The following is a 12,730-nucleotide window of genomic DNA, read 5'->3' as shown; positions in this document are numbered from 1 at the left end:
CTTCAATGAAATAACTTTTAAGACCAAAAACACAGCCATATCCTCCGTCCCTTCTATAGATAAATCTTAAAATAGAAATATTAATCCCAAATGCAGCACAGCCAGATACAGACTGGGAGTAAATTTTTTGTTGTTGTTACATTTGTACCCCGCGCTTTCCCACTCATGGCAGGCTAAATGCGGCTTATATGGGGCAATGGAGGGTTAAGTGACTTGCCCAGAGTCCCACTAGCAACATTCCATGCAGAAGTCGGCCCTTGCAGATCACCAATGTGGCCGCGCAGGCTTCTGCTTCTGTGAGTCTGACGTCCTGCACATACGTGCCGGACGTCAGACTCACAGAAACAGAAGCCTGCGCAGCCTTCTACATGGAATGTTGCTAGTGGAATAGCAACATTCCATGTAGAATCTCCAATAGTAGCAACATTCCATGTAGAATCTCCAATAGTATCTATTTTATTTTTGTTACATTTGTACCCTGCGCTTTCCCACTCATGGCAGGCTCAATGCGGCTTACATGGGGCAATGGAGGGTTAAGTGACTTGCCCAGAGTCACAAGGAGCTGCCTGTGCCGGGAATTGAACTCAGTTCCTCAGTTTCCCAGGACCAAAGTCCACCACCCTAACCACTAGGCCACTCCTCCACTGTTGCTACTATTTGAGATTCTACATGGAATGTTGCTATTCCACTAGCAACATTCCATGTAGAAGTCGGCCCTTGCAGATCACCAATGTGGGCTGCGCAGGCTTCTGCTTCTGTGAGTCAGACGTCAGACTCACAGAAACAGAAGCCTGAGCAGCCTTCTACATGGAATGTTGCTAGTGGAATAGCAACATTCCATGTAGAATCCCCAATAGTAGCAACATTCCATGTAGAATCTCCAGTAGTATCTATTTTATTTTTGTTACATTTGTACCCTGCGCTTTCCCACTCATGGCAGGCTCAATGCGGCTTACATGGGGCAATGGAGGGTTAAGTGACTTGCCCAGAGTCACAAGGAGCTGCCTGTGCCTGAAGTGGGAATCGAACTCAATTCCTCAGGACCAAAGTCCACCACCCTGACCACTAGGCCACTCCTCCACTGTTGCTACTATTTGAGATTCTACATGGAATGTTGCTATTCCACTAGCAACATTCCATGTAGAAGTCGGCCCTTGCAGATCACCAATGTGGCCGCGCAGGCTTCTACATGGAATGTTGTTAGTGGAATAGCAACATTCCATGTAGAATCTCCAGTAGTAGCAACATTCCATGTAGAATCTCCAATAGTATCTATTTTATTTTTGTTACATTTGTACCCTGCGCTTTCCCACTCATAGCAGGCTCAATGCGGCTTACATGGGGCAATGGAGGGTTAAGTGACTTGCCCAGAATCACAAGGAGCTGCCTGTGCCTGAAGTGGGAATTGAACTCAGTTCCCCAGGACCAAAGTCCACCACCCTAACCACTAGGCCACTCCTCCACTCCAGAAATGCCTGCTACATCCTCAAATACCAAATGAATGAAATTCCAGAAATATGCCCACACCCACATGTCGCATCCCCAACAACGGACTTCTGTGGCACACCACAGTTAGAAATTAACACCTTGCACACCCCCAAATACCGACCGAGTGTATCAAAGATTGCCAATCCTAATAGATTTCCCTAGGAGGAAATGATTCTAGAAGCACAGCTTTTATTGCCTGACAGATAACATTCATGTTGTGGACATGGACCCGGCAGTCCAGGATGGGGAGAGGGCTTTAGGGAAGTGTTACCTAGTTGAGTTTCAAAGAATCATGAATTGTACAGTACGACTCTAGAAGACGTGTTACAGCAAACTAACTAAATGGTAGCAAATCACCGGGACCTGATAGCATCCATCCCAGAGTTCCAAAAGAACTCAAATAATAAACTGCAAACTCACTATAGCTAATGTGTAACCTATTATTCAAATCTGCCTCTGTAACCAAGGACTATAGGTATCTAATATAATGCTAGTTTTCAAAAAAAAGCTCCTGGGTTATTCAAGTAACTGTATACTGGTGAACCTTACAATGATGACAGGTCAAATGGTAGAAGCTATTGTTGAAAACAAAATTGCTGGTCATGTGGATAAACATTGCTTAATGGAGAAGAGTCAGCATAAATGTAGCAATGAGAAGTGGAGCCTTATTAATGTATTAGAATGTTTTGAAGGCACGGTAAACGCATGGCAAAAGGGTGAGCCACCTGGATTTTCAGAAGGCATTTAAATAAAGTTGACGGCCCCTATCAGACTGACCGTTCACTTGTCCTTTAGATTGTAAGCTCCTTTGAGCAGGGACTGTCCTTCTATGTTAAACTGTACAGCGCTGCGTAACCCTAGTAGCGCTCTAGAAATGTTAAGTAGTAGTAGTAGTATTACATATAGCAGTGATTTAACCAGAGCTGAGATTGTGATGTCATAATGCCTCATTCCACCAATGCCTAAGAGCCAACCTCATCAGTGATGTCACAATGGCTTGATTGTCCTATATTTGTCTCACTCTTATCTATTAGATTGTAAGCTCTTTGAGCAGGGATTGTCTTTCTATGTTAAATTGTACAGCGCTGCGTAACCCTAGCAGCGCTTTAGAAATGTTAAGTAGTAGTAGTAGTCAGAAGGCATTTAAATAAATCTCTCATGAAATTTAAAAAAGTCATTGTAACGGCTAACTGTGGACTAGTAACTGGTAAGAAGATGGTCCCTTTTCCCAGTGAAGAGAGGCAGACAGTGGAGTGCCCCAGGAATCTGTACTGGGACCAGTATTTCTTTTTAACTTATTCATTAACTAGTAAAAAAGGCCCGTTTCTGACACAAATGAAACGGGCGCTAGCAAGGTTTTCCTCAGATTGAGTATGTTTGAGAGAGTGTATGTAAGAGTGACTGTGTGTGAGAGAGAGTGAATATGTGAGTGTGTCTGTGAGAGAGACAGTTGTGTGTGTGAGAATGAGAGTGTGTGCAAGTGCGTATGTGAGACACAGTGTGAGAAAGAGTGTGTTTCACACAGATACAGTGTGTGCGAGAGAGTGTGTGTGTGTGAGACACACAGACTCTGTGAGACTGAGTGTATGAGACCAAGAGAGTGTGTGAGTGACTGTGTGACACATAGAGAGTGAATGTGATACAGTGTGAGACATAGAGTGTGTGAGAGTGAGAGAGAGAGAAAGACATTGACTGTGAGAGAGAGAGTGTGTGTGTGACAGAGATAACTCTCCACCCCTCTCTGGTGTCAGGCCCCCCCTCCCTCCCTCCCTCCCTCTCTCTTGTTTCAGGCCCCCCTTCTCTGGTGTCTGAGTGTTACTGTGCAGGACACTGAGCTCTGGCTGTGCTTCAAGGAACTGACCCATCCTATTTAATAGAATGCACCTCCAACATTCTGAAGCCGAGAAACCTCGTGTGGTTGGTCACTTCTGCTTGTGACGAACCCGGAAGTACGTGATGTCAATTCAGGAGATGTGGGTTTCACCACCATGCATTTAGAACGTTGGGAGTTGTGGAGGCTTCATAGAATGTTGGAGGTGCGTTTTATATAGAGAGATGATCTGGAAAACGGAGCGAGTGAGGTCATCAAATTTGCAGATGACACACAAAAAAAATTAAAAGTTGGTGCAACAGAAACTATGAGGAACCTTAGAAGGACCTTGCTAGGCTGGGGAAATGGGCATCTAAATGGCAGATGAAATTTAAGGGGCTTTTTACTTAGGCATGCTGGTGTTTTTAACGCGTGCTAGAAATAGGCGAATGCTAAAGACGCCCATAGGAATACATGAGGCATATTTTCAAAGCACTAAGCCTTCCAAAGTTCGGAACTTTGGAAGGCTAAGTGCTTTGAAAATAAGCCCCACTGGCATCTCTAGCGTGCCTTAGTAAACGACCCCCTTAATGTGGAGACATGTGAAGTGATACACAGAGGGGAAAATTATTCTCATTGATGCTGGATGGGCTTCAGGCCTAACTACCCTTTCTTCTGGCTCCTCTGAGGGGCCATTGGCCTGGGAGACATGACCAGCTCCATGCAGACCCCTACCACCTCTCTGCGGTACTGATATCTGAGTATGGGAACTTGAGTATGGGCAATGCTGCAAGTCCCCGCTTCCCCCTCCTCCCTCGACTCGCTGTATGATTCCGCTTGGAACAGGAAGCGCTGTGTAAACAGAGGGAGGAGGGGGCCATAAGGGCCGGCAGCACTGCACAGGCTAAGACTCCAATGCAGGCCACACCTGCACAGCGGCAACCACACAGCATGGAGTGCTGCTAGTCCTGCCTCCCGGGCTGGCCCCTACACAGGAGCCGGAAGGTTAGGGTGGTTACGGAGGGAGGAGAGGGATGGGGGGAGGCTGGGAGGGGAGAAGATTCTTGAGCAGGGGAGAGATGTGAAAAAGGGGTAAAGAAGCAAGATGGAAATGGGAACAAAGGGAGGGTTGTGAAGATGGGCGTTGGAAGGAATGAGGAGAGAGCGGTGAAAGAAGGACAGAGATGGGTGAACGAGGAGGAGGAAATATGGGGAGGAAAGGTGGAAGGGAGTGATGAGAAGCAACTAGGTGAGAGTGGAAAAGCACAAACTTTGGCATACAAAGACAAGATGATATGGGGGAGGGGCTAATGGGAAGAAAAGTCAGGGTTCAAATCCTTGTGATCTTGGAAAGGTGAAGGGGGATGGGACTCAATATATTGCCTGTGATTACAATTAAAGTGGTTTCCCCGTTAGTCCGGACTAACTAGAAAGGACTAAGCAGTAAAAAAAAAAAACAGTCGAAATACGCCACGGACCCTGATGCAGGAGTCGAAACTTTGGCCAAAGTTAGCCGTAGGTAGTGATACGAGACTGAGTAGCTGCAGAGATAAGTTCATTTTCCAATATTATAAGTCTGGGTAAAGTGGAATAAAGTACAGCTAACATTAAAGAACCAGCTAATGTTAAAGACCAACTGGAGGTTTTTCCACCTGTGATGAGTGAGGGGGCTTCCTAAGGTTGACTAAGGGATCAACAAAGGAGTGACCCCAATACCTATTGAGGTTTTTCCTCCTTTTTCTGAGACATCACCATATTAAGAAGGAGTCGAAGTTTTCATTAATTCTTGCACAGAACTGTCTCGAGGTTTGTCCTACACATAATTCAGGCCTGGGACATGCAATAAAATATACCACATTCTCAGTCATGCAACTTGTGGAGAATCACAGCCTAAATTTCTTCTGAGAAACTGGATGAATATACCATGCATCCGATTCACTAGAGGTGGCGATTGTAAGTCTGTATTATTTAAGCATTAGCAGAAATAAATTGGGAGCAGAAGAACCTAATGGGCTAAATGAAAAACTGGAAACAAAAACATAACATTTTAGAAAGTGTTCCCTTTCCAGTCTAAAAACTTTGAAATGTTTAGAAAAATGTTTTAATAGATTTGAACCATTACGCATGGGTCCTTTAATTCACCATAGCTAAGCGGAACTTGACTTTGATGACATCACATGCTGCTATTTGAACCAAAGAGGTCTGATAACAGGAGATGGCATGATGTCACAAGACTGAAGCCGGTCTCCACCCATGGAGGTTTTAATTCTCCCCACTACAACTGCTGCCATCTTGGTACACCCAATGAAATTGATACGGCGACAAGCTCCACCTATTGGCTTCAGCCCACATAATGGGCCAGAAAAGTTCATGACGTCTCCTGTTATCAAACCTCCTTGATTTGAACAGGGGAAATAGGTCAGTGGCCATCTTTGGATGCCTGTTAAGTTTGCTTACTGCAGCAATGTGAAGTGAGTAACCACATTTTTGTTGATGTTTAAGAAAGGAGTGTTAACAGTAAAAAAAAAAAAAGTTTTATGTACACTGCTCTGTTTAGCAGAATATTGGTCCTACGTGCCTTGATACAGCTTCTTAGCAAAATGCTGGCTGTCATGGCGTCATATAATCAGCACTTTGTAGATTCCACAGATAAGTGGTTTGAAGTTTTATGTTTTGGAAAATGTACTTGAAAATTTGAGCAAATATATGGACATTGAATTTATTAAAATTTTGTCACTATACTCAAATTTACTGGAAGGTTTTTTCACCCAGGGTCCTTTTACTAAGGTGCACTGAAAAATGGACTGAGCTAGTGTAGGCACGTGTTTTGGACACGCATAGATCCATTTTTCAGCGTGCCTGCAAAAAAAAGGCCTTTTTAAAATTTTTGACAAAAATGGACGTGTGGCAAAATCAAAATTGGCGTGCTTCCATTTTGGGTCTGAGACCTTACTGCCACCCATTCACTTAGCGGTAAGGTCTCACGCATTAACAGGGCAATAACGGTCAACGCGCGTACAATGCCGATTACCGCCTGGTTTTCACCGCGCGCATGAAAATAAAATATATTTTCCTACGTGCGTAAAAAATGAAATTACCACCCGGGCCACACGGTAGCCAGGCAGAAATTCAGAATTCACGCACATTGGGTGCGCATAGGCGCTTATGCGGCTTAGTAAAAGGACCCCCACCCCCCCCCAATAAGGCAATTTACCTGTTAAAACCTGAGAGTCAAAGTAAAAACTCAAGGTCGGGTTCTGAGGGTTTTTCCTCCTCTAGTTTTTTTTTTTTATAAGAATTAGTGCGATTCATCAACTTAGTGTGAGAGAAAATTTATAGTGTTCAGTGTTGCATTTTTGATGGAATTTTCATGATTGAATGTTTGGTGGTTTATCGGTTCCTTATTGCTACCATCAGTTTGGGAGCGACCCATGTGAGTCAAGACCTGGACTTTATACGATTTGCACAAAGAATGAACTTGAGAAAGAAAAACAAGAGTGAACGTAAAGCAGATTGCATACTGATATCGTTTGATATGCAGCACAGCAAACTCAATAAATAAATACAGCCGCTGTGAAACGGGGTGGAGCTCAGCTGCTTTGTTTGGGCTCTGCCCAAACCAGAAAAGCTGTTCCACTGCCCTGCTCCGAACCACAGGAATACGATGCCGGCACAGGCACTCAGGAAAAGGATCTTGGTGGCACCGAGGACAAGGCATTGAAATTCCTCTTCTGGTCGAGTAGCAGCGTTCAAATACAATATTAGAAAGTATTCAAAAAGGAATGGGGAACAACATATACAGTGGAGGAGTGGCCTAGTGGTTAGGGTGGTCGACTTTGGTCCTGGGGAACTGAGTTTGATTCCCACTTCAGGCACAGGCAGCTCCTTGTGACTCTGGGCAAGTCACTTAACCCTCCATTGCCCCATGTAAGCCGCATTGAGCCTGCCATGAGTGGGAAAGCGCAGGGTACAAATGTAACAAAAATAAAATAGATACTATTGGAGGTTCTACATGGAATGTTGCTATTCCACTAGCAGCATTCCATGTAGAAGGCTGCGCAGGCTTCTGTTTCTGTGAGTCTGACGTCAGACTCAGAGAAGCAGAAGCCTGCGCGGCCACATTGGTGATCTGCAAGGGCCATCTTCTACATGGAATGTTGCTAGTGGAATAGCAACATTCCATGTAGAATCTCAAATAGTAGCAACAGTGGAGGAGTGGCCTAGTGGTTAGGGTGGTGGACTTTGGTCCTGAGGAACTGAGTTTGATTCCAACTTCAGGCTCTGGGCAAGTCACTTAACCCTCCATTGCCCCATGTAAGCCGCATTGAGCCTGCCATGAGTGGGAAAGCGCAGGGTACAAATTTAACAAAAATAAAATAGATACTATTGGAGATTCTACATGGAATGTTGCTACTATTGGAGATTCTACATGGAATGTTGCTATTCCACTAGCAACATTCCATGTAGAAGGCTGCGCAGGCTTCTGTTTCTGTGAGTCTGACGCAGGACGTCAGACTCACAGAAGTAGAAGCCTGCGCGGCCACATTGGTGATCTGCAAGGGCCGACTTCTACATGGAATGTTGCTAGTGGGACTCTGGGCAAGTCACTTAACCTTCCATTGCCCCGTGTAAGCCGCACTGAGCCTGCCATGAGTGGGAAAGCGCGGGGTACAAATGTATCAAAAATAAATATTAAAATGCCTCTGTACCGTTCCATGGTGCACCCTAAATGCTGTGTGTAATCCTGTCACTACATTACAAGAAAGATACTGAAGAATTAGTAAAGGTACAGAGGACAGGTGATCAAAATAAAGGAGATGGAACGACTCTCATATGAAGCAAGGCTAAGAGGCGATACGACAAAATTATGAGGGAGGTCGGAAACAGGGAGCAGTTGTTTCATCTTTCAAATCATATTAAGGTGAAACAAATAGGCAGCACGTTGAAAACAAAGCATTGCTTTCCCTCCATGCAAAATTGCGGAATCTGTAGCCGGAGGATGTGGTCAAACCTTCTAGAATAGCTCGTTCGAAAAGGAGGGGGGAGGAGGGTCAAATTCCTAGAGGAAAAATCCATAAACACTGTTAGGCAGGCAGGCTTGGAAAAAAAATCATTGCTTATCTCTGGCATGAGCAACAAGGAAAAGGTCGAGGGCTTTTGGGATCTGCCCATACTTGTATCCTGCGCTGACCACTGTCATGAACAGGCTGCTGGGCTGCCTGATTTTATCCAGTTTATTTACAAACGTGCAAACTGTTTCCACCATCAGTAAACAAATGCATGCTTGGTGTGGCGTGTTTCTGGGACTGGGAGGTCAGCCATCATTTTGCCAAGCCGAGGGATGTGCCCTGAATAACATGCTTTCAGTTTATTAACACACCTTAAAAATGATTGTGCACCTAAAATTAATACAGCACATTAACCTTCAAAATTAATACACATACCCTTGATTTATGTACATTAAAAAGTTTCAGTGTGCAAGCAGGGGTAAAAACCTAACAGTAAATTCATGGAGTGGTGGGGGGAGAATTGTTTTCTTCGGGTAGCAGGAAACCTAGAGCCAACCTGCCAGGGGTATTTTTTCCTATATATGCTATAATTACAGGCTGGATTCTACTTATGTAAGAGCTACCTCTGTTTGCAATCATAAACCTTCTGCCCGTATAAATACTTTCTGATCATAAAAATTGTTGCTTGCTTTATTATCTGTACGTATTTTGGTTGAATTAGTCTGTGGGAATCCCCCTAACACTATCTGCTTCTCTGGATCACTGCTCTTTCAGCAAGATTCTGGATCCTCCATAAAACACCAAGAACACCTTAAGTACGTAAAAATAGCCAGACTGGGTCAGACCAAAGGTCCCTCTAGCCCAATATCCTGATCCAACAATGGCCAATCCAGGATCCCAAAAAACAGAAATATTCTATGCTTTCCCTGTCCACCTTAAAAACGGTTTCTGGATATTTCCTCCAGGAACTTGCCCAAACCTTTTATAAATCCAGATACAGTAACAGCTTGTATCAAGTTCCAGAGCTCAACTATGTGTTATGTGGAAAACATTTCCTCCTATTTCTTTTAAAATACACTACTTTGTTGTACATAATTCAACTAGAAAATGAAACCACTGCCCTTAATCAATCCTGGGCAAATAATCAGCATCATTAATCTAATTACACTGAAGCATCATCAGAGCCCCCCCCCCCCCCCCCCCATGTAGATGGTGCCCTGTTGCACATAAGCAGGAATACAGCATGGATAGCTGAAGGGCAGATCATCAGAATCCCATGCAAGGGTCACACTGATACATGTAAAACACGAATACTGGACTGATAGCTGAAAAGTGGATTGCTAATGCAGACCCATGCAGGTGTTACATCAATGCAAATACAGTATGAACACAGCACAGACGACTAAAGCGCAGATCTTCATCAGTGCTCCATGCAAGTGTGACCCTGATATACCTAAACAATGAATACTGCACAGACCATGCAGACATCACACTGACACATACAAAACACAACCTACAGGTTAGACAGCTGAAGACTGGATTGGTATTAGAGCCCCATGCCGGTGTTACACTTATGCACACAGAACATGAATACAGCACAGACAGCTGAAAGTAGTTCTTCAGCAGTATTCCATGCAGGCACCTCACTGATATATCTGAAGCATGAATACAGTACAAACAGCTGAAGAACAGATCAACTAAGCCCCATGTAGTCGTCACATTCATATCCATAAGGCATGAATACAGCACAGACAGCTGAAGATCAGATCTTCGTCAAAGCATCAAGCAGGTCTTAAGGATGCAGCACAGAAAATGAAGCCTGGATTCAGAAGAAATGACTAAAAAAAACAGACGAATGGCCATAATAAAAGCTACTGGCTGTTTACTTAAAAAAAAACAAGGTTTCATAAATATAATAAAAGGAATTGCATTAATATGGGCAAACACAGAAAACAAAGAGGCGGGAACAGAGGCAAATTGTAATGTTGAGTGATGTAGACAGTACCACAACTTAAAACAAAAAGAGGGAGGTGAGGGGGTACTGACAGACCCCAGAACTGCACTGGAGCTAAGCCACATAAGACCCAGAGCAGCAGAGCAACGAGGAGAGAAAAGTCAGCCGGAGCCCCGCCCCCTGCCAGTGACAACTCTTCGGTTTAAAATATGCAACTTTTGCAAAGGCCCGGAGACCCCCCCCCCCCCCAGATCAGAAACAATTAACAAAATCAAATCATTATCTGAAACAATTTGACAATCAAGGGATGAAAGGGACAAGCCCGCCAAGAAAACTTTCGCAAGAAAACATACACCCTCTCCAGGAGGCGTGGGGCCCCTTCACCCAGACACGACTTATCCCTTGCTGCTTTAAAAGAAACTGCACCACTTATACGTCTAAAATGTGCACAACCCAAAAACAAAAAAGCTCTGATCCAATTTTTTAAAAAATAACTAAACTCATGCACTTAGCTGTCAATCTACAGGAGAGGGGGTGGGGGTTAAACCCCCTCTGGTGACGTCAGATCTGCTCTCTCTCGCCTCCCCCAGCCTGTGGATTCTCTTGCCCCCAGCTGCCCCACCCCCCGATCTTACCTTTTTCTTGCAGAGGGGTTGTCACCTCTTCCTTGCTAACCTGGGTGATTATGGACTGGCCGTCCATTAGACTCGAAATGTGCTTTAAAATGTCCTGCTTGCTCCAAGTTCGGTTTCTTTAGTCCCTTCCTCTCTCTGCTTTGAATTTCTAGAAGCGATGCAAAAAAAGGGAGGGGGAGAGGGGAAAGGGGGAAAAGAAAAAAGGGGGGAAAAAAAAGAAAAACAAAAAAGGGGAGACAGCCGAGGAAACTTTGTTACAACATGGAGTTCCTCTCTTCACAATTTCTGCTACAAACATGGAACCCGGGGCGGTTTCAAGGCGCCCGTTAAAGCGGCGATGCCGACTGTGGCTGGCTGAGTGCCCGGCCTGCTCCTTCCGCAGCCCTGCGAGAAGCGGGCCTCTCACCTGTGGCACCGGCCAGGCCCGGGATCGGGAGCTCTGACCCACACCGCCTGTTCTCCCGAGCACAAGCTGGAGCAGAGGGGAAACAGCGGACGGACGGCCCCAACCCAGCCTCTTCCGATGAATTTAAAAAAAACATGCCAAGCAAGGCGCAAGCACATAACAAGAAAAAAATATTTACTTTCTGGTGTAATTATTAGACAGGACTGGGATCTGCATTTAAGCTAAACAAAAAGTAGAGTAATTCTTGGAGGACGACTGCAGCCCTGTCACATTTCAGCAGGCAGACAGACTCCCCTGTGTGCACCTGTCTGGGTACCTTGGGCTGCCACCATGTAGATGGCAGGGAAAAATTTTTTTTAGCATATAGGGATTATTTGAATAAAACTCCTGTTACTACCTCCCGTCCTAATCTGCATACTACAAGTTTCATTTTTGGAGGTGAAGCCAACTTTTCAAAATGAGTAGGGGTGCTAAACACAACGCAATTACCCCTCCCTAGGTACAAGGCCGGAGCTGGCTGGATAGTGAGGAGATGCTTAGGATCCACTGTACCCACACAGCTGGCACCCGTGGGTGAAACGCAATGAGTGGGGTGTCGATGGCATCACCTCCCCAAAGAGACCTGCACAAGGCCCAGACACCCCAGCCATTCCTACAGGGTCGGTCCAGGACTATCTAGGACACCCCGTCCCCCGCCAGGCACTTGGATTTGTATCCTGGGAATGTGCGCTCTATCCTTGTTCTCTTCCGCTGGGACACCTGTGACCTGCTACAAATCTTCATCCTCCACAGTTTTGTAAAGTTCATTGAAAGCAGCCAGAAAGGGATTGTGGTGGGGGGGGGGGGGGGGGGTCAGCGGGATTGGCATGGGAGAGAGGGGTGATGAGTAGGGAGGAGTATACACAGCAGAGGGGACAACGAATGGAAAAATGTCATGCTAGTAAGCTTTTCTATAATTCTGATATTTTTTCTGATTTGAAGGTGTTGCCTTCGAAAACTAATATAAAATGTAATTAGTCCAATAAAAAGGTCTCATCTCATTTTCTTTTGTTTTATTTCTCTTTATTACCTTTAAAAGAACACGGCTATCACACCACATGTTTCCATAACGAGACTGGGTGTTTCTTGTAAGATTTTTGGGATGCTGATCACAGAAATGATCCCCACGCCAAGCTGAAGAAATATTTTATAACATTTATACCCCACATTTTCCCACCCACTGGCAGGCTCAATGTGGCTAACATCAGACCGTAAAGGCAATCGCCAATCCGGTAAACAAACAGACGAAGTATAATAAGGTGAATAGAAAGGATAATAATTACAACGGCCAAGGGATAGGAGGGGAAGGGTAATAGAGTCCATGAGGTTCATAATTAAGTTGTATTCCAGGAGTTATGGATTTAAGACGGGTCCTTTAGGATAAGCATT

General features: G+C 44.8%; 1 protein-coding gene across 1 annotated transcript in view; it reads right to left on the bottom strand.

Moving 5' to 3' along the window:
• CTDSP1 (CTD small phosphatase 1) overlaps window positions 1-11,194 on the bottom strand; it is a 79,248-nt gene extending 68,054 nt beyond the window's left edge. The window contains 3 exon segments of the mRNA XM_030210647.1: window positions 10,897-10,982; window positions 10,984-11,059; window positions 11,062-11,194. Of these exon segments, the coding sequence (XP_030066507.1) occupies window positions 10,897-10,982; window positions 10,984-11,059; window positions 11,062-11,194 (295 nt within the window).
• Window positions 11,195-12,730: the final 1,536 nt, after the last annotated feature.

The sequence above is a fragment of the Microcaecilia unicolor genome, chromosome 7 (genome assembly GCF_901765095.1).
Source record: "Microcaecilia unicolor chromosome 7, aMicUni1.1, whole genome shotgun sequence".
NCBI classification, from domain to species: Eukaryota; Metazoa; Chordata; class Amphibia; order Gymnophiona; family Siphonopidae; genus Microcaecilia; species Microcaecilia unicolor.
Note: the sequence above shows the minus strand (reverse complement) of the source record. Positions and strands in the feature narration are given on the sequence as shown.